Source organism: Nerophis ophidion, linkage group LG14 (genome assembly GCF_033978795.1).
Source record: "Nerophis ophidion isolate RoL-2023_Sa linkage group LG14, RoL_Noph_v1.0, whole genome shotgun sequence".
Taxonomy (NCBI): domain Eukaryota; kingdom Metazoa; phylum Chordata; class Actinopteri; order Syngnathiformes; family Syngnathidae; genus Nerophis; species Nerophis ophidion.
Window position 1 is genome coordinate 26703817 of NC_084624.1, and position 20820 is coordinate 26724636.

The 20820-nt window shown below is 42.5% G+C and overlaps 1 protein-coding gene across 1 annotated transcript in view; it reads right to left on the minus strand.

Annotated features, from left to right (window-relative positions):
• Positions 1 to 222: 222 nt before the first annotated feature.
• The window catches only part of LOC133568383 (tensin-3-like), an 85879-nt gene continuing 65281 nt past the window's right edge, over positions 223 to 20820 (minus strand). The window contains exons 16-27 of the mRNA XM_061920279.1: positions 16505 to 16591; positions 15377 to 15494; positions 14773 to 15296; positions 14602 to 14688; positions 14396 to 14527; positions 12865 to 12960; positions 7342 to 7419; positions 7166 to 7243; positions 6916 to 7084; positions 6781 to 6849; positions 1295 to 1324; positions 223 to 1227 (exon numbers count right to left, since the gene is read on the minus strand). Of these exons, the coding sequence (XP_061776263.1) occupies positions 1083 to 1227; positions 1295 to 1324; positions 6781 to 6849; positions 6916 to 7084; positions 7166 to 7243; positions 7342 to 7419; positions 12865 to 12960; positions 14396 to 14527; positions 14602 to 14688; positions 14773 to 15296; positions 15377 to 15494; positions 16505 to 16591 (1613 nt within the window). The 3' untranslated portion in view covers positions 223 to 1082. The remainder of the gene's footprint in view (positions 1228 to 1294; positions 1325 to 6780; positions 6850 to 6915; positions 7085 to 7165; positions 7244 to 7341; positions 7420 to 12864; positions 12961 to 14395; positions 14528 to 14601; positions 14689 to 14772; positions 15297 to 15376; positions 15495 to 16504; positions 16592 to 20820) is intronic.

A 20820-nucleotide genomic window follows, 5' to 3' on the forward strand; every position in this document is an offset into this window, starting at 1 on the left:
CCCGGGAATTCTTCACTTTCACCACCTGCAGAAGGACACTAGAGAAGAGGTGGAGGAGCTCATTCCACTTCCCCTCCCTATTATTCTCTGCTAGGATCGTTAAGAGCTGAACCTGCCCAGGCTTGTGCTGAGCAGTTAAGTGCACCTTGTTTATGTCAGCCTCTAGTGGCAGCAACCTGAACTGCAGTAAACAGTCATAAAAATGTACAAAAATAACCAATATGGGGTATAAGTGTTTCTTATTGTTTATTTACAGAACACACATAACAAAAATAAAATTAAAAAAAACGTTCATTATAGAAATAATAAGATATGACATGCGTGAACACTGGTCCAGTATACATGAGGTACGGATACACATGGCCTTTTTTGTTAGCATTGCGGTAAAAGAACATGGCAAATAAATGTTACACAACATCCACACAAAAAATGGATAATATAGCTTCAAGAGCAAGTTTTAATGCATAATATACAAACGAATATGGGAGGAATGGTTCTTTATTTGTGCAATTGCAAGTGTAGGACACGCCTCAACTAGAGGACGCAATACAGGACTAAACAGCGAAAGGGGAAGACATTGATAATTAATTGTTATGAAGTGATTAAAAAGGGCTAGTTCAGAAGTTGCCATTAAATATTAAATAAGATTTAATGTTTTTTAAAATTTGCTCACACAAATGTATTTGAAGTTATTTTGCAACCAGCTCATGTCAGGGAAGAAATAGACAAATATAATAGTATATATTAAGGGGTTTACTTAAAATTATTATTTTCAGTTTTTTTTTGCCCTTTTTTTTATGTCTCTCGCACACTTTCTTTAAAAGTGATCACATTACAATACAACTTAATAAAAGGAAGACTTATATGTGTAGGTATAGGCTTAAAAAAATATAATTTTATGTTGCATAGATCAAATATGCTCGGCGAGTGTCCTATGGAAGCAAATTATACACACTTAGCAAGAGGAGAATTGTTCAGATGAATCAACAACGTGAATGTGAATGCCTTTGCAGTGTAAATGAAGGCATACAAGTTCCCTGCTATTTCCAGTTCTTTGTCTCTCCAGGTGAGGGAGGGGCCGCTTACTTACTCTTTTGGGAGCCAATCATCACCTTGGACACAAAATTGACGATGGCGCTGGCCGGCTGCTCGGGGTCATGTTCTGCAAAGAGGTGACACACGTTGTCCATGGAAGTGCCGCTTTTCCTGGCCACGAACCCAAAAATCCTGTGTTCAAGCACGGAAACTTGTAAGTAGCAGCTTTGACATTTACGTTTTTCATCATTTTACTTACTTTGCTGATGGACAGCCATCTTTTTTCCACCTATCAATGAAAAAAAGGCCAGATATTTTTAATCATGAAGCACATTTGCACAAAGTAATGAATCCAGTCCTACATTATCGGGAAAAGCGTTATGCATCATAGGGAGATGTGTTTGTAATACTTTCGTCATACTTCAATAAAGTAACCATCACTTGCAGTTTTACCCTGCTGGAAAATAATTAAATGGAAATGCGCTACAAGTTACCTTGGAGAGCTTCCTACAGATTTTCTCCCGCAATCCCAATCAATAGTGTGGAGTATGGTTGCCCCGATACCAATATTTTGGTACCTGTACTAAAATGTATTTAGATACTTTTCCAAATAACGGGGCCCACAAAAAAATGTAATCATAGGCTTTATTTTAACAAAAAATCTTACGGTACATTAAACATGTTTCTTATTGCAATTTTGTCCTTAAATAAAATAGTGAACCTACTAGACAACTTGTCTTTTATTATTAAGAAAGGAAACAAAAGCTCCTAATTTACTTAGCTGCTGAAGTATGCAGTAACGTATTGTGTCATTTATCATTCTATTATTTTGTCAACATTATTAAGTACAAGTGCTAGAAAATGTTCTTGTTCGTGTTCATTTACTGTTAATATCTGCTTACTTTCTCTTTTAACATGTTCTATCTACACTTCTGTTAAAATGTCCATCCATCCATCCATTTTCTACCGCTTATTCCCTTTCGGGGTCGCGGGGGGCGCTGGCGCCTATCTCAGCTACAATCGGGCGGAAGGCGGGGTACACCCTGGACAAGTCGCCACCTCATCGCAGGGCCAACACAGATAGACAGACAACATTCACACTCACATTCACACACTAGGGCCAATTTAGTGTTGCCAATCAACCTATCCCCAGGTGCATGTCTTTGGAAGTGGGAGGAAGCCGGAGTACCCGGAGGGAACCCACGCATTCACGGGGAGAACATGCAAACTCCACACAGAAAGATCCCGAGCCTGGATTTGAACCCAGGACTGCAGGACCTTCGTATTGTGAGGCAGACGCACTAACCCCTCTGCCACCGTGAAGCCTTAATCACTTATTCTTCTGTTGTTTGGATGCTTTACATTAGTTTTGGATGATACCACAAATGTAGGTATCGATCCGATACCAAGTAGTAGATTTTGAGACGATAAAAAATATTGATGTAATCATAGTAGCATCGACTACATACGCCCCTGTAGTTGGTGGTATCATTACAGTGGATGTCAGGTGTAGATCCACCCATGGCATTAGATTACATTGTGACGCCGGTGAGCTATTGTATCCTCCTACGGTGTGTAGCGAAGCATGTTTAGCTATTCCTCGTCCTGCAGGGATGATACTTGTAAGAAACGTACTTTATTTGTCACCATGTTGGCGAGGATTAGTCACTTAGAAGTAGCTCGAACACTGCAGACTGCGGCTGAACGTTAGCCGCCAGCTAGCCATGTCTTAAAGCACCTCTTCCTGAGGGCGTTTCAGTGTTATAACTTCATCTTTATCTTTTCTGTCCACACACAGTGTCTGCTTGTAAGTACGCTGTGATTATGCATTGCCAAACATGCTCCTCTGCTCGTAAAACTAGCAATGTCCCGACGTGACGACGACGTGCCGTCATGCCCATAAAAAAAAAGGCGGGGGGTGGTACTTTTTAGAGGCGTTATAGTACCTAATATGATTCGTTAGTACCGCGGTGCTACACTAGTACCGGTATACCGTACAGCCCAGGGTGGAGTTTCGGTCATTTTTGAGGTTTTACAAAGTAAAAGTTAAAGTACCAATGATTGTCACACACACACTAGGTGTGGTGAAATGTGTCCTCTGCATTTGACCCATTCCCTTTCCCCCCCTGGGAGGCGAGGGGAGCAGTGGTGCCGCACCCGGGAATCATTTATGGTGATCTAACCCCCAATTCCAACCTTTGATGCTGAGTGCCAAGCAGGGAGGTAATGGGTCTCATTTTTATACTCTTTGGTATGACTCAGCCGGGATTTGAACGCACGACCTACCGATCTCAGAGCAGACACACTAACCACTAGGCCACTGAGTAGGTCATAGATACAACATAAAGGTAAAGATTAAAGGTCAAGGAATCATAACACATTTATTTTTAACAGTTTGCAGTTTTTCTCAGATCATCTCCTTGTGGCGGAAATATGTTTGGCTCAGCTCTTTTGGGTTGAAAATTATTTGCAAATCATTGTATTCCGTTTATATTTACATCCAACACAATTTCCCAACTCTCATGGAAACGGGGTTTGTACCTGAAGCAAAATGTTATTAGTTAGTACATCCAGCCGTGAATGCGTGGGTTCCCTCCGGGTACTCCGGCTTCCTCCCACTTCCAAAGACATGCACCTGGGGATAGGTTGATTGGCAACACTAAATTGGCCCTAGTGTGTGAATGTGAGTGTGAGTGTTGTCTGTCTATCTGTGTTGGCCCTGCGATGAGGTGGCGACTTGTCCAGGGTGTACCCCGCCTTCCGCCCGATTGTAGCTGAGATAGGCGCCAGCGACCCCGAAAGGGAATAAGCGGTAGGAAATGGATGGATGGCATCCAGCAGCCCTCCGCGAAGTTTCATGAGAAAGTGTTGCGTGTTCTGTGCATGATCCGGCTAACTTACATCTCGGAGAACCCAAAAGTCAAATTAATAGGTCTAAAGTTTTACTAAATCTTTTGCATCTGGGTAGAGTGTCTACCCTGAGATCGGTAGGTCGTGAGTTCAAATCCCGGCTGAGTCATACCAAAGACCATAAAAATGGGACCCATTACCTCCCTGCTTGGCACTAAGGTTTGGAATTGGGGGTTAAATCACCATAAATGATTCCCGGGCGCGGCACCGCTGCTGCCCACTGCTCCCCTCACCTCCCAGGAGGGTGATCAAGGGTGATAGGTCAAATGCAGAGAATAATTTCGCCACACCTAGTGTGTGTGACAATCATTGGTACTTTAACTTTTTAAGCCACGTACTATGTTTTACCATGGAAAAAAGTACTGCAACAAATACTTCATGCTGTTAATTGTGTCCTTATTAGGCCTCTGCCATAAACAATTTATGCAGGTGTGATTATGGCAATAGGTCACTTCATTTGCTGATTATCAATGTTGTTGTGTTGGTGTTTTGAAAGATCTTACAGATACAAACATACTTTGTTTCTGTTATAATTTAATTCAGTGGTGAGTCAACATGCCCTTTAAATTTGGTTTAGAGGCTGTGACCATTTAAAATCCCATTAAGATGATTGCTAATTTAGTATCCCTTCCAATGCCCACATGATGACAGATTTACGGCCCTCTTTCTGAAACAACCAAACGATTTAGGGTTATTTTGTAGTAGAACCGTTCCCCTTAAGATTTATTGTCTAAAAAAACATAACTTTTTTCATATTTTTGGGGTTTTCTTTACTTTTTTAACTAATGCTGAAGAAGCATGGCAGTCTTGGATTTGGCTTCACTGCATTAGGAGATATTGAACATGTTTTCTTCGCCCCTTGAACCTACCAACCCTTTTTTTTTTTTTATCTTTAAAAAAAAAAACTTTGGACATTATCTGGATTATAAACACATGACAATGGACCACATTAAACTGAACTGAATTGTAATTGTTTTCAATGTAGGGTAGACTCTTTGTTTATTGTTCATACGTAGTGACGCCGTTGAGCTACGGTGTGTATTGAAGCATGTTTAGCTATTCCTCGTCCTGCAGGGATGATACTCGTAAGAAACGTACTTTATATGTCGCCCTGGAGGCGAAGATTAGTGATTTTGAAGTAGCTAAAACACTGCCAACTGCGGCTGGACTTTAGCCGCGAGCTAGAAAGCCATGCCTTTAGAGTTATAACTTCACCTTTATCGTCAGTTTTTAAGGCAAAACGCATCCGTTCTTCCTTTTCTGTCTACACACTGTGTCTTTTTGTAATTACTCTGTGATTGTGCGCTGCCGAAAATGGTCCTCTGCTCGGTAAACCAACAATGACACAATGGACAACGAAAGGGGGTGGGAGACAAGGTACTTTTTAGAGGCGGTATAGTACCGAATATGATTCATTAGTATCGCGGTACTATACCAATTGTATACCGTACAACCCTATCCTGGACGAGTTGCCACCTCATCCAGTGTTTCCCCCAGGAAATTTGTTAGTTAAGGTGGTGTCTCTCCAGGGGGAAGGGGGTGCGTGGGTGTTAGGAACAGCATAACTCGGCCTGTCGCCATCACGTCTCCATCTCATCGTTGCCATCACAGCCTGGGTGGGGGGGGGCAATGAACTATGGTGACATCGGTCGGCTTCGGCGCGTGAGAAAGCCTACAATTTTTGGTGTATTTTTCCGCTTCATATGCTGAATGCCAATATACTTAGTGAATTAGGATATTGATAGTGAAGGACTAGAAAAAAAAAAAGAAAAAAAATCGACGCCTCTGGGCGGCGGCAGTGTGAGCGTTTCAGATGTAATTAGACACATTTACTGGGATAATTCTGGAAGATCCCTTATCTGCTTATTGTTTTAATAGTGTTTTAGTGAGATTTTAAAGATTGTAAAGACATTCCTCGAGGTCCGATGGCTGTGGTGAAAACGAAGTGTCTCAGAGAGAAACCGAGGAGCCAAGCTCACAGCTGCCTTTTAAACAGCTGCTGCAGGACGAAGAATAATCCAATGATTTCTACGGTATGATATATATCACAATTTCCCCATCCAAAAACATGCTGGTAGACGTAGAGAAAACATGTTCGCTTGACCGCTCTGTGTTGAAGCTTTACAACAAACAAAGAAGTGTCTCGGTGCTAAAGACAGCTGCAATCCGCCGCTTTCCACCAACAGCATTGTTCTTTATAGTCTCCATTATTAAATTAACAAATTGCAAAATATTCAGCAACACAGATGTCCAAAATACTGTGTGATTACGCCATGAACAGAGACAACTTTTAGCAGTGTTTGGTGCAACGCTAATATTTCCTTACAGTCCATGACGTCACGCGTACGCGTCATCATTCCGCGACGTTTTCAACAAGAAACTCGCGGGAAATTTAAAATTGCAATTTAGTAAACTAAAAAGGCCGTATTGGCATGTGTTGCAATGTTAATATTTCATCATTGATATATAAACTATCAGACTGTGTGGTCGGTAATAGTGGGTTTCAGTAGGCCTTTAAATGATTAATTATAAATGTAATATTTGTATAGTTGGAGTGTAACAATGACTTTCTAAATACGTTTTTCTACATTACTAGAGCCCTCTAGACATGAAGTAGCACCCACATAGTCACCTTTACAAGCCACAGACTTCAAAGCGTGATGTGGCGTGGAATGATTGTATTATAAAAACTCACTAGTTCTAGCGTGTTACACAAGTAATAATATAGACCAAAAAGGGGCCACAAACAATCTTCCACAAAAAGCCTGGTCCTTACAACATTATTGTGTTGACTCTCATTGTATTATGCAGTGATTTGTTTGATGTTGTGCTTACTTTCTATCTTGAGGGTCCAAAGCGCAAAATATGACAGTGTTGACGTTGTAATGCCTCCTGAAGAAAAGTCTAGAAAGCAGATAAAATATGTTAGGTGTTGTAAAAAGGATTGTTTTGTGTGTGCATGACACCTACTTCCTCTGGTTGTCAGTGAGGGTGATTCCCTGTAAGGACACCTTGAAATGGACCACCGTGGAAGTTGGAGGGGGGTTGGAGCCCAAGGTCATACCGGTGGCCTTCTGCACTGCCTGGACCCCCGTCAGGGACTCCATGTCCACCGAGCCCAGGTACCACACGTTACAAGCTGCGCGCACAGACATAATAGTTGTTTACATTTCCTTCACATGCAGTCACTGAATCCAAGTGTTCTTAGTACGTCCATTACCTGCTCCTTGTTTGAGCAGCTCTGCAGCAGAGTTGGTGACGGATTGTGGCGTGTTCTCCACAATGTCCTCGAGAGGATCTAAAGCAGTCATTTCAAACAAGTCAGACATAAATAATCAACAGTTGAAGCTAAAAAAAAACAAAAACTACAACAATTTAAAATTTCAAAGTTTTTACCTCTGTCTGGAATGATGAGTTTACAAGGTAGAGCCAAGGGAGTAATTGAATGTTGGCAAACTAGCGCAGTTAAACTTCCTGTTAAAAAACAACAACAACAGCATTTTGCTTAAAAAATTACATTGTTTTTTTATACAGTATTTAGAACTCAAGCTACAATAATCTCTTTTAGTCGTGTATTGTATCAATTACCGTACTTTCTGGACCATAGGACGCACCGGATTAAAAGGCGCACTGCCGATGAGCAGGTCTATTCAGGATTTTTTTTTTCATACAAAAGGCGCACCGGATTATGAAGCTCATTAAAGTTATTATGATTTTTTCTTAATGTAAAACACTTGTGGTCTACATAACATGTAATGGTGGTTCGTTGGTCAAAATGTTGCACAGATTATGTTTTACAGATCATTTACAAGTCGCTTCCGGATGCGCCGTTTTGTGGGTGGTCTTATTTACGTGGCTCACTTATGACAGCGTCTTTTCCCCGTAATCTTTGTTGGAGCGATGTAGTGTGCAAGGACAGGAGCGAAAGAAGTGTCAAAAGATGGAACTAACTGTTTTAATGACGTTTAGACTTTACTTCAATCAATAACGGAGCAGCATCTCCTCATCCGTGGCTCACTAGTGCAATAACGCTGGATATGTCCCCCGTGAAAAAACGTCCAACCGGAACTCTGAATAATGTAAACTCACTGCATCGGTATGTTTTAGCACTTCCATAGCAAGATATAAGTTAAAACTTAACGCTACTTTATATTAAAAATGGAAACAGTGGAAGATGAATGACCCATAATAAGAAAATAGTGAAAAATAAGTGTATCGACTATGGTATCGTCACAGACTACAGTGGCTGACTTGCACACATTTTCAGAAAATATGCAGTTCTCAAATACAAACCCCGTTTCCATATGAGTTGGGAAATTGTGCTAGATGTAAATATAAACGAAATACAATGATTTGCAAATCCTTTTCAACCCATATTCAATTGAATGCACTACAAAGAACAGATATTTGATGTTCAAACTCATTACCTTTATTTTTTTTCTTGCAAAAAATAATTAACTTAGAATTTCATGGCTGCAACACGTACCAAAGTACAAACCCCGTTTACGTATTAGTTGGGAAATTGTGTTAGAAGTAAATATAAACGGATTACAACAATTTGCAAATCATTTTCAACCCATATTCAGTTGAATATGCTACAAAAACAACATGTTTGATGTTCAAACTGATAAACATTTTTTTTTTGCAAATAATCATTAACTTTAGAATTTGATGCCAGCAACATGTGCCAAAAAAGTTGGGAAAGGTGGCAATAAATAATGATAAAGTTGAGGAATGCTCATCAAACACTTATTTGGAACATGCCACAGGTGAGCAGGCTAATTGGGAACAGGCGGGTGCCATGATTGGGTATAAAAACAGCTTCCCAAAAAATGCTCAGTCTTTTACAAGAAAGGATGAGGCGAGGTACACCCCTTTGTCCACAACTGCGTGAGCAAATAGTCAAACAGTTTAAGAACAACATTTCTCAAAGTGCAATTGCAAGAAATTTAGGGATTTCAACATCTACAGTCCATAATATCATCAAAAGGTTCAGAGAATCTGGAGAAATCACTCCATGTAAGCGGCATGGCCGGAAACCAACATTAAATGACCGTGACCTTCGATCCCTCAGACGGCACTTTATCAAAACCCGACATCAATCTCTAAAGGATATCACAACATGGACTCAGGAACACTTCAGAAAACCACTGTAACTAAATACAGATCGTCGCTACATCTGTAAGTGCAAGTTAAAGCTCTACTATGCAAAGCGAAAGCCATTTATCAACAACATCAAGAAACACCGCCGGCTTCTCTGGGCCCGAGATCATCTAAGATGGACTGATGCAAAGTGGAAAAGTGTTCTGTGGTCTGACGAGTCCACATTTCAAATTATTTTGGGAAATATTCGACATCGTGTCATCCGGACCAAAGGGGAAGCGAACCATCCAGACTGTTATCGAGGCAAAGTTCAAAAGCACATTACACATCTGTGAAGGCACCATTAATGCTGAAAGGTACATACAGGTTTTGGAACAACATATGTTGCCATCTAAGCAACGTCTTTTTCATGGATGCCCCCGCTTATTTCAGCAAGACAATGCCAAGCCACATTCAGCACGTGCTACAAAAGCGTGGCTTCCTAAATAAAGAGTGCAGGTACTTTCCCGGTCCGCCTGCAGTCCAGACCTGGTTCCCATCGAAAATGTGTGGTGCATTATGAAGCGTAAAATACGACAGCGGAGACCCCAGACTGTTGAACGACTGAAGCTCTACATAAAACAAGAATGGTAAAAAATTCCACTTTCAAAGCTTCAACAATTAGTTTCCTCAGTTCCCAAACATTTATTGAGTGTTGTTAAAAGAAAATGTGATGTAACACAGTGGTGAACATGCCCTCACCCAACTACTTTGGCACGTTTTGCAGCCATGAAATTCTAAGTTAATTATTATTTGCAAAAAAAAATAACGTTTATGAGTTTGAACATCAAATATCTTGTGTCTTTAGTGCATTCAACTGAATATGGGTTGAAAATGGTTTGCAAATCATTGTATTCCGTTTATATTTACATCTAACACAATTTCCCAACTCATATGGAAACGGGGTTTGTAGTTGGGAAAGGGCATGTTCACCACTGTGATACATCACCTTTTCTTTTAACAACACTCAATAAACATTTGGGAACTGAGGAAACTAATTGTTGATGCTAAACATTGGAATTATTTCCCATTCTTGTTTTATGTAGAGCTTCAGCTGGGGTCTCCGCTGTCGTATTTTACGCTTCATAATGCGTCACACATTTCCGATGGGAGACAGGTCTGGACTGCAGGCGGGCCAGGAAAGTACCCGCACTCTTTTTTACGAAGCCACGCTGTTGTAACACGTGCTGAATGTGGCTTGGCATTGTCTTGCTGAAATAAGCAGGGGCGTCCATGATAACGTTGCTTGGATGGCAACATATATTGCTCCAAAACCTGTATGTACCTTTCGGCATTAATGGTGCCTTCACAGATGAGTAAGTTACCCATGCCTTGGGCACTAATGCACCCCCATACCATCACAGATACTGGCTTTTGAACTTTACGTCGATAACAGTCTGGATGGTTCACTTCCCCTGTGGTCCGGATGACACGATGTCGAATATTTCCCCCCAAAATTTGAAATGTGGACTCGTCAGAAGCGTTTCTGGATGTTGTTGATAAATGGCTTTCACTTCGCATAGTAGATCTTTAACTTGCACTTACAGATGTAGCAAAGAACTGTATTTAGTGACCGTGGTTTTCTGAAGTGTTCCTGAGCCCATGTGGTGATATCCTTTAGAGATTGATGTCGGTTTTTGATACAGTGCCGTCTGAGGAATCGAAGGTCACGGTCATTCCATGTTGGTTTCCGGCCATGCCGCTTACGTGGAGTGATTTCTCTAGATTCTCTGAACCTTTTGATGCTATTATGGACCGTAGATGTTGAAATCCCTAAATTTCTTGCAATTGCACTTTGAGAAACGTTGTTCTTAAACTGTTTGACTATTTTCTCACGCAGTTGTGGACGAAGGGGTGTACCTCGCCCCATCCTTTCTTGTGAAAGACTGAGAATTTTTGGGGAAGCTGTTTTTATACCCAATAATGGCACCCATCCATCCATCCATCCATTTTCTACCGCTTATTCCCTTTCGGGGTCGCGGGGGGCGCTGGCGCCTATCTCAGCTACAATCGGGCGGAAGGCGGGGTACACCCTGGACAAGTCGCCACCTCATCGCAGGGCCAACACAGATAGACAGACAACATTCACACTCACATTCACACACTAGGGCCAATTTAGTGTTGCCAATCAACCTATCCCCAGGTGCATGTCTTTGGAAGTGGGAGGAAGCCGGAGTACCCGGAGGGAACCCACGCATTCACGGGGAGAACATGCAAACTCCACACAGAAAGATCCCGAGCCTGGATTTGAACCCAGGACTGCAGGAACTTCGTATTGTGAGGCAGACGCACTAACCCCTCTGCCACCGTGAAGCCCATAATGGCGCCCACCTGTTCACAATTAGCCTGCACACCTGTGGGATGTTCCAAATAAGTGTATCAATATTTATTGCCACCTTTCCCAACTTCTTTGTTACGTGTTGATGGCATCAAATTCTAAAGTTAATGATTATTTGCAAAAAAAAAATGTTTATCAGTTTGAACATCCAACATGTTGTTTCTGTGGCATATTCAACTGAATATGAGTTGAAAATGATTTGCAAGTTATTGTATTCCGTTTATATTTACATCCAACACAATTTCCTAACTCATTTGGAAACGGGCTTCGTACACATCAGCAGGTACCAGAAGGTAAGAAAAGTTGGTTTTGCATAATATAGTGAAACAAAACGCCAAATAATATGTCTGCTAATGGGTGCCGTTTTGCGGTCTTTTTACACACCATAGTAATACTTGCATCTCTGACTACATTAGCTGTAATGGGCCGACAATCCATCAAGCAGTGCAGCTTCAATGTCATACTAAAACATTTTGACAGGGTTCTGGGTGCCGTGTGTAATGTTATTTATTTTCAATTAAACATTTAAAGTTTTGGTGTTTTGGCGTCATATTGCAGTCTATGTGTGACTACCATCTACTGGTCAGACTTATCATTACACCATGTCCTAAATAAAATTGCTTCGACGTCGGTCTGCACAACCAGAATTATTCCGTACATTAGGCGCACTGTCGATTTTAGAGAAAATGAAAGGATTTTAAGTGCGCCTTATAGTCCGGAAAATAGGGTAGTATAATTTGGCTTTAAGAAAACACAGTTTATCTCGATCAATTGCTGAAAGCCAACAAAATAAAACACTTCCTTTGCAATAAATATAATTGGCCCAAATTGAGCATCTGGGTAATTTTAAATTCCCGCTTTCTGAGCATACACATTTTTAATTGATTTTTGTTTATAATTTGTTACAGTCTTAGGCCATATTTTTTTAACAGTACTTAAAAAAACATGAAACTAGAATGTCACTGAGAAGTACGTAGACCTCCAATGAGGCAGTAAAAAAAAAAGAAAATTGTAATGTACAGTATTTATGTTTGTTTGATAGTTGGCAGGCTACTTACAGGTCAATGGTGGATGACAGACAGGTTGTGCCACTATGGAAATAAATTCCTGTACCGTACTTCTATCCATATTCTCATCAAACTGTATTTGGTTCTTCATTGGCCGTTGAACCACTCCTCCACAAAGTCAGTCAGAATAGTTTTTGTATTTCTTATGTAATTGGGCTAATTTTGTATGCATGATTCTGTTAACTCTTTTACAATGTCTAAATGCCTACTGTTTGCCATTGATGTTGCAGTACACGAGAACAAATATTTCTCATTTGGGTTTTGAGAAAGGTTTGAGTGGTTGTAAGAGTTACTCAAAACCAAAAGAGGGCAGTATTGCACATGAAGTCCGTAGTTTGAATCCCAAATGACGTCACTGTTTAAGCCACTCACCAAAATAGGGCTCATTGGGGCAACCCTTAAAGCGAACCCCCTTCTGTGTGCACTCAATCAGGAAGTGGCGTACCAGCTCATTAGAAAGATCTCCGCCTGTCACACAAATACAAAACAAAGATAATTAATTCATCAACAATAGTCAGTGGTCTGTTTTAGAAGAACTGGCCCATTCAACGTAGGCATTTGCAGTAAAAACAAATGCTCTGAACAGACCGCCCGCGTACATTTCCCGGCCTTGAAAGACACTCAAAGTTATTCCCGCTCATGAGATGAATGAGATTATGATTCCACTGAGGTGCCTTGGAGAGGGGAGGGAGGAGCTGAGGAATGTCTCGACACAAAGGCTTAGAGAAAGACCCGCTCCTTAAGATGGGTTGGGTTTCACACTATTAAGGAACCACAATGGGCTAAGCTGAAAGTGCGGAGGGGGCAGACCGTGTCATGATGTCACCACAGGTGCCTTTGGACCGCCAAAGGATGGAGGCAACAAAGGGACAGGTGTGGTGGGGTTCAAATGAGCGGTTGCCAAAAAGTATGTCGGTTCATTTTGCGCTTGTATGTGCTGTTAGGAATGAAGCTTGCAAAAAGGTCATGCGCATTCCTGGTGACCCCACAATGGTGCAAACATATACAGCACCCAGTCCTGTGTTTAGCACTAGAACATTTTCAGAGAATCTTTGACTCAATGTCTTTCTTTCCGAAAATAACCCTTCTCAACAATAACAATCAGTCTTCTATTATCCCTCTCTATGTGGGACAGGGAGCTTCCCAGGAGAAGGCCTTGGCATGGTAGCGGACCTCGGACTGATCACATCCTTTGTTTTCAGGGTTTAAACATGAGCTGTTCTTCTTAGACTATCGGGCAAAAGTGGTCTGTTTGACTTCCTTGCAATGACAAGAAGAGACGTACAGTGTGAGAAAGCCAGACTCTCAGCTTGCAGTGTGCAGCTGAGTAAAGTGGACTTTAACGCTAGATGAGGCAAGGGGACTGATTCCCAGGATTGCCCTGCGACCAGGAGACTGAGCAAAGGTAACTTAATTGGGAGTTTACAAAGCACACCACTTGTTTGCTTGTTTAGAGAAATTGCAATTTTTTTAGGGGCAGTGTGTCAAATGTGGGAGCTTAACCTAGTTCACGTTTGAGACTAGAAACTGTGAGAAACCCTTTAACAACTGACCGGCTCCAAAACGAACCCTACAAAGCTGATTTACTACCTCAGTCTGCTAGAAGGATCAGAGAGAGTCCATATTATCAGGGGGATTATGCTCTCTTGGAATGGCATGGAAGCTCCATTTAATAATTCACAGCGTGTAAAGCGCAGCAAAAAGTAGCGGTTTATAGTCCAGAGTTTACTTTACAATCCGTAGCTGACCATCCCAAATTGAGCCAAACCCCGGCCCAGAATTTCCAGGCTCCAAGCTAGCTTGGCTAAGCGAACAACCTCACCCAGACACAAAACACAGAGTATATATGTGCAGGAAATCCCGAAGAACCTGAACAATAGGGCTTTCCTGCTGCATTCCATACCTTTCTTGGTCTGCTGGAGAACTGAAGGTGGAGGTGTGGCCACCTTCATTGCCAGCCCGTAGGCCCCCCTGAAGGAATGGCTGTCCCGCACAATGAAGCAGCCTGGCTCCTTGTCCTTTAGGACTGAAATGGCTTTGAGAAAGAAACATGATGATTTTGAGTTTGCTTTGACGAACAAACCTGACTCAGACTAATATTGAGCTTACCTTGGTCTCTTGATATGTCAGGCTTGTACCAGAATTTGGATGTGTCCTGGACAAATTTAACAGTAACCTGCTTGCTGGTAAGTACATCTGCAAGACAAACGAGCCAATTGTGAATTTAGAGGGCTGGTCAAGCCATGGTGCCTCCTTAAGGCAATGAGTTCAAGATCTCACCTGGCAGAAGTGAGCCTGTTTCTTGCAAATGAGCAGACAGATCTGGCAAGACGTTAGGGAAGGGGATACTCAGCGAGCTCCCACTGTGCGGACTTGAGAACCCACTCAGCGCCGGAGAGGCTGTTCGCAGCGAATGCTCCCCGTCGGAAGCTCTTTTCTTTTCAGGCAGATGTGGGGTTTGCGAATGGAGGAGCTGCGAGTGATTCCCATCCAAAGAGTTGAGTATATCCCTTTCCATACCACCGTTTCCTAGCAGAGACAAGGTGGCAGCCAGACAATCCGAACCATAACCTCGACCAGAGTCCTCTTGCTCTTCAAAACTTTGGGCTGGACTGCGGCTCAGGGCATAGCGATCCATACGGCTTCGCTGGCTGCTACGTGGCGAGCTATGGGCATTAGGCGCTGGGTGGACGTGATGGTGGCCATATTCCAGTGATGCAGAGCGCTGTGGGGATTTTTTGGCTGAAGAGACGTTGCTCAGCGAGGTGTGACAGTCACCCTGCCAGGCCTGGTTAACTAATGGACTTCAAATAGACAAGAGGCAGTCAATCCCTCTGATTACCCACATACATATTTTTACAAACTGGACTGGATGGAATTCTACCTGTCTGTCCTCTGATGGGAGAGAACAACTGAGGCAGAGTGAGCTGCATTTAGTGTCTTGTGGCAGTTGATAGTGGAATTTGACACATGATTTATCATTTCTGGATATCCCCGCAATTCTGTGAAAGGGACAAGAAAATTATCGAAAAATACAACAAAACAGCCATATAATTTGAAAATACTGGACTGAGAGAAGAGTCGTGGATTGAGTCCAATCAATATTGTGCTTTAAATGAAACCACAGGTCATTAATCTTCATCAAAGCAGCTACCAATTACTTCGCTCACAAATCAGATTCAATTGAGCTGTCTGACATCATTACATAAGAGCTAAAGTGTTCCAAGCATCTAAAGCATTTGATTTTCTTGTTGAGACGCTGGTTTCTTCTTGTTCCTATTTCCCACTGTGTACACAGACACTCTCAAGAGGGGGGCAAAAACGTTGTTCTTTGTGTCATGCTTCCTGGCCCACAGTAACCATGGTGATGAGTCAGTACTGAATGTAGCCGAGATCTAGCCTGGATGCCTAGTTTTAAGAGGCACAGCGGGGGTACAATCGGTTCCCAGGCCTTACGAAGCTAAGGAGTAACAGCTATAGGCCGTAAATGGCAACGAGTCAACCATGCGGTGAAGTTGAGTCAAGTTGAAAAACAAGTTGGATTCATGGCAATATCATCTGTCTGTTTGTGGCTACTTGTAGATTTATGATTTTGCCGCGACGAGTGCACTGGCAGACAGTCTCTAAAACACAATCAAGGGATAATCTTTGAAGTCCACAAATGCGTGTGTCCCTTCCTATCGCTGAGAATAATCTGGTAAAGCAGAGTGTCTTGCACCACAAAAACCAAAAGGATATATTTAAATAATCACACTTGTATAGTCTGAAGAGGTTTTAAAATTAAGCAGACGTTCACTAAAACCCAAATGTAGGACGCAAAGATTGGTCTATAGATCTTGCAAATTTACTTTTTTTTTGGTTTTCAGTCATTCTCACTCTCCTAAAACCATAATTGTAAATGACCTCTTTGTAAAAACTTGTCTGAGGAAATGGTGGAGCACAACGTGTCGTCACAGAGCAGACATAATAGATTAAATCATGCACTAATCACGAGTACAAGAGTCAAATTTACCATGGTCTCTTCTGTCCGCTCCAAAAGACTGCATGCGAAGACATGGTGTTTGCTGGAAGGCATTAGTGAATTCCGACATATTTTTCACTATAAAACAAACAAAACAAAGCACATTTAACAAATTACCTAACTATACATGCAGCGGAAACTACAGAACATATTCACTAGGGGTGCAAAAGTTAATCGGTACAAACCGATAACCAATTTTTACTTTAGAGGTATACCATACCATACCATACCAACTTTATTTATAAAGCCCTTTAAAAACAACCACAGTTGAAGAACAAAGGGCTGTACACCACGAAGAAATAAAGGCAAAGGACAGACTAAAAAAATAACATTTAAAACAGAAGTAAAAAACACATTGAAATAGCAAATACAAATTACCCTAAGAACAATATGTTGGATAAAAAGCAGTTAAAAAGTTAAAAACAGTTTAAAAAAAAGTTAAAAACAGTTTAAAGTCTCATGCTGGGTTAAAAGCCAGTGAATAAAAATGGGTTTTAAGAAGTCTTAAAAATTGCCAAAGGAGGGGCATGTCTCACATGGAGAGGGAGATCGTTCCAGAGTTTGGGACCCGCAACAGAGAAGGATCTGTCCCCTCTGAGCTTGCGCTTTGATTTGGGGACCTCCAGGATCAGCTGATCAGCTGACCTGAGGGACCGGGTTGGGGGCATTTAGGTGGAGCAGCTCAGAGAAGTAAGGTTGGGCAAGACCATGTAAGGATTTAAAAACGAGTAAGATAATTTTAAAATGGACTCTAAAAGACACAGGCAGACAGTGGAGGGAGGCTAAAACAGGTGAAATGTGCTCTCTTTTTCTTGTGTTTGTTAAAAGTCGGGCATCTGCATTTTGGGCCAGCTGCAGACGTGAGAGAGAGGATTGATTAATACCAAAATACAAAGAGTTCCATTAATCCAGCCGAGATGTAATAAAGGCATGGATTACTGTCTCAAACTGTTGCCTAGAAAGGAGGTTTTTAACCTTGGCCAGCCTACCTAATTAAAAAAAGCTGGCTTTCACCACTGTGCCAATCTGACGGTCCAATTTAAAATCACTGTCAATTCAAAAGCCCAGGTTGGTGACGATAGGCTTAATGTGCAAAGTCAAGGGGCCAAAGTCAACCAGGGGGAGCTCCCAGGTACCACTAGGTCCAAACACTATCACTTCTGTCTTCTTTTCATTGAAATTTAAGAAATTTAGCGCTATCCAGGCCTTGATATCTTCAAGGCAAGCAAGTAGTGGCTGCATTGAAGAGGCATGATTTCTCTTTAACGGAAAAAAAAATTGTGTGTCATCGGTATAACAATGAAAACAAATATCATGCTTTCTTAGGATTGAGCCCAGAGGAAGTAAATAAATAGAAAAGAGCAGTGGTCCTAAAACTGAGCCTTGTGGGACCCCACATGTCAACGGAGCAACAGAGGACTCAAAACCAGCAACATGTACAGAGAAAGTCCTGTTAGTCAAATATGACTTCAGCCAACTCAAAGCAGTACCACAGATGCCTACTTGATGCTGTAGGCGGCTAATTAAAATATTATGTACCACCGTATCAAATGATGCTGTTAGATCCAGCTTATAAATGGGTCTAAAATGGGCCAAAACTGAACTGTCAAGAACAGGTGTCTTTAAAAGCGGTTGAACCACGGTGTGTTTAAAACTGGTAAGAACTACACCAGAAAACAGACTGCTATTTAAAATGTTAAGAACAGGCTGCCCTATGCAAGAATACACTTCCTTAAAAAATGTAGGAGGGACAGCATCATGGGGGGCTTCATATGATTCGTTAATTCTTCTAACTGCCGCAAAGTCACTTGCTCAAACTGATTAAAAACAGCAAAGTTAAACGGGACATAAGGATCAGAAGTCGGAACATACATGAGAGCCCTTGTTGTGGCAATCTTATCAATAAAATACTCTAAAAAGGCATTGCACAATTCAGAAGAGGGTTCAAAGCATGTAGTCTGAGGGGCATTAAGAACAGAGTCAATGGTTTTGAATAAAACATGAGGGTCAAAACCATTGGAGGCAATAATGTTTGCCAAATGTTCTCTTTTTTCCTTTTTTACTGTGCTCTGATATTGATGCAAACTGTCCTTTTAAAATCTGGAGTGACACCTGAAGCTTGTCCTTCTACCACCTGCTTTCAGCTTTGCGGCACTATCTTCTGATCGCACGGGTTCTCTCATTAAACCAGGGTTCTGATTTAGTTTTGGCCTTTTTGATTTTTAAAAGAGCCACGGAGTTTAAGGCAGTCTCACAGGTGGAGTCAAACAATGCACTAAGTTTCTCAGTGTCAGAAAAAAACAGTCAGAGGTTAAAAAACCTTGGTTAAAACCAATAATAAACTGACCAGCAGTGGAAGGGTTAAAAACTCGGCAGAGACGCGCAGGAGCGCGCGCTTCAGCTGTCAGGCGGTTAAAACTGGCCTCAAATATGACAAGCATATGGTCTGACAGCACATTGTCATAAATGTCCAAGTAAGACACAGGTAGACTATATGACAGGACAAGATCAAGCGTGTGACCACGTCCATGTGTGGGGCCAAACACAAACTGTGTCAAATTGAAAGAGTCTATAAGGGTGGAATGCCATCTCCGGGTTGGGGAGGAGACCCTGCCCTAAGTGGAGGAGTTCAAGTACCTAGGAGTCTTGTTCACGAGTGAGGGAAGAGTGGATCGTGAGATCGACAGGCGCATCGGTGCGGCGTCTTCAGTAATGCGGACGTTGTACTGATCCGTTGTGGTGAAGAAGGAGTTGAGCCGGAAGGCAAAGCTCTCAATTTACCGGTCGATCTACGTTCCCATCCTCACCTATGGTCATGAGCTTTGGGTCATGACCGAAAGGATAAGATCACGGGTACAAGCGGCTGAAATGAGTTTCCTCCGCCGTGTGGCGGGGCTCTCCCTTTGAAATAGAGTGAGAAGCTCTGCCATCCGGGAGGAGCTCAAAGTAAAGCCGCTGCTCCTCCACATCGAGAGGAGCCAGATGAGGTGGTTCGGGCATCTGGTCAGGGTGCCACCCGAACGCCTCCCTAGGGAGGTGTTTAGGGCACGTCCAACCACGAGGGAAGACCCAGGACACGTTGGGAAGACTATGTCTCCCAGCTGGCCTGGGAACGCCTCGGGATGCCCCGGGAAGAGCGAGACGAAGTGGCTTAGGCTGCTGCCCCCGCGACCCAACCTCGGATAAGCAGAAGAAGATGGATGGATGGATGGATATAAGTGTTAAAAAATCCTTCACCAGTGGCTTGTCTGGACAGCATACGTGGATATTAAAATCTCCAACAATGAGGACACGATCATAGCGGGGCATAATTTCTGCTAAAAAGTCCAAAAAGTAATTGATGAAGTCCTTATTGTATTAGGGCAGGCGGTAAATGACACCGCACTGCACCGCGTCAGCGCGACACACTTCCAATAAAGTAATTTCAAAGCTTTCGAAAAATGACGAAGGAAAGCATTGCTAACATCTGTAGTCATTTTTATAGTGTCGCCGTTCCTCCTCCACGGCCTGAAGTACGAGGAGAGTTAAAATAGCAACAGTCTGCCGGAAGAAGTTCGGAGAAAACACTAGACTCACCGGCACCGAGCCACGTCTCAGTTATGCACAGGAAGTCCAGACAGTGCAACTCGAAAAAAATCCCTGAGTGGGAACGTTTTGTTCGCCACTGATCTGGCGTTTACCAGACCAATTCTGGCAGGAGATGAGACCGGCGTGGCAGAACACCGGGTATCCCGGCACAGCAACTTTAAATTCGAAGGAGTCACCCCACGTTGGCTGCACCGTGCTGTACAGGTGCCGGTGCGGCGAGTGCAGGGTCTCTCATCGGGGCCAATTTCCGGGACAGGGTAACCCGATGGAGCCACGGACGGCCAGAAAGCAACAAGGGAACACATTAGTCCATTTCCCGTCCGGGCAGCGCTGGAAGAGCACGGCAACAGTACTCTCTTCTTTACCCGCCGGCCTCTACGGGTGCCGCGGCGACGCTTCCGCGGAAAGCTCAGGCCTGGAAACCAGAAGAGGTGAGCTGGTATACCTGACAGCAACGGGGGCACTTCATTTGGACCACCAAAATCAAAAGAAAAAATATTTTTGATAGGTGGTCGAAAAAACAACAATTCTTGGCAAACATACACCAGCAGAGACTCGAACTGTTTAGTGCAGCAGGACAAAATCAACAAAAACTGAAAGGCGACTGATAGCAGTAGACGGCCAGCCACACATGACGGTGCCATCTTGGACATAAGATTATGTGATGACATAATACGAGAACAACATTGTTATTTGCGACTGATGACAGAGCAACATGT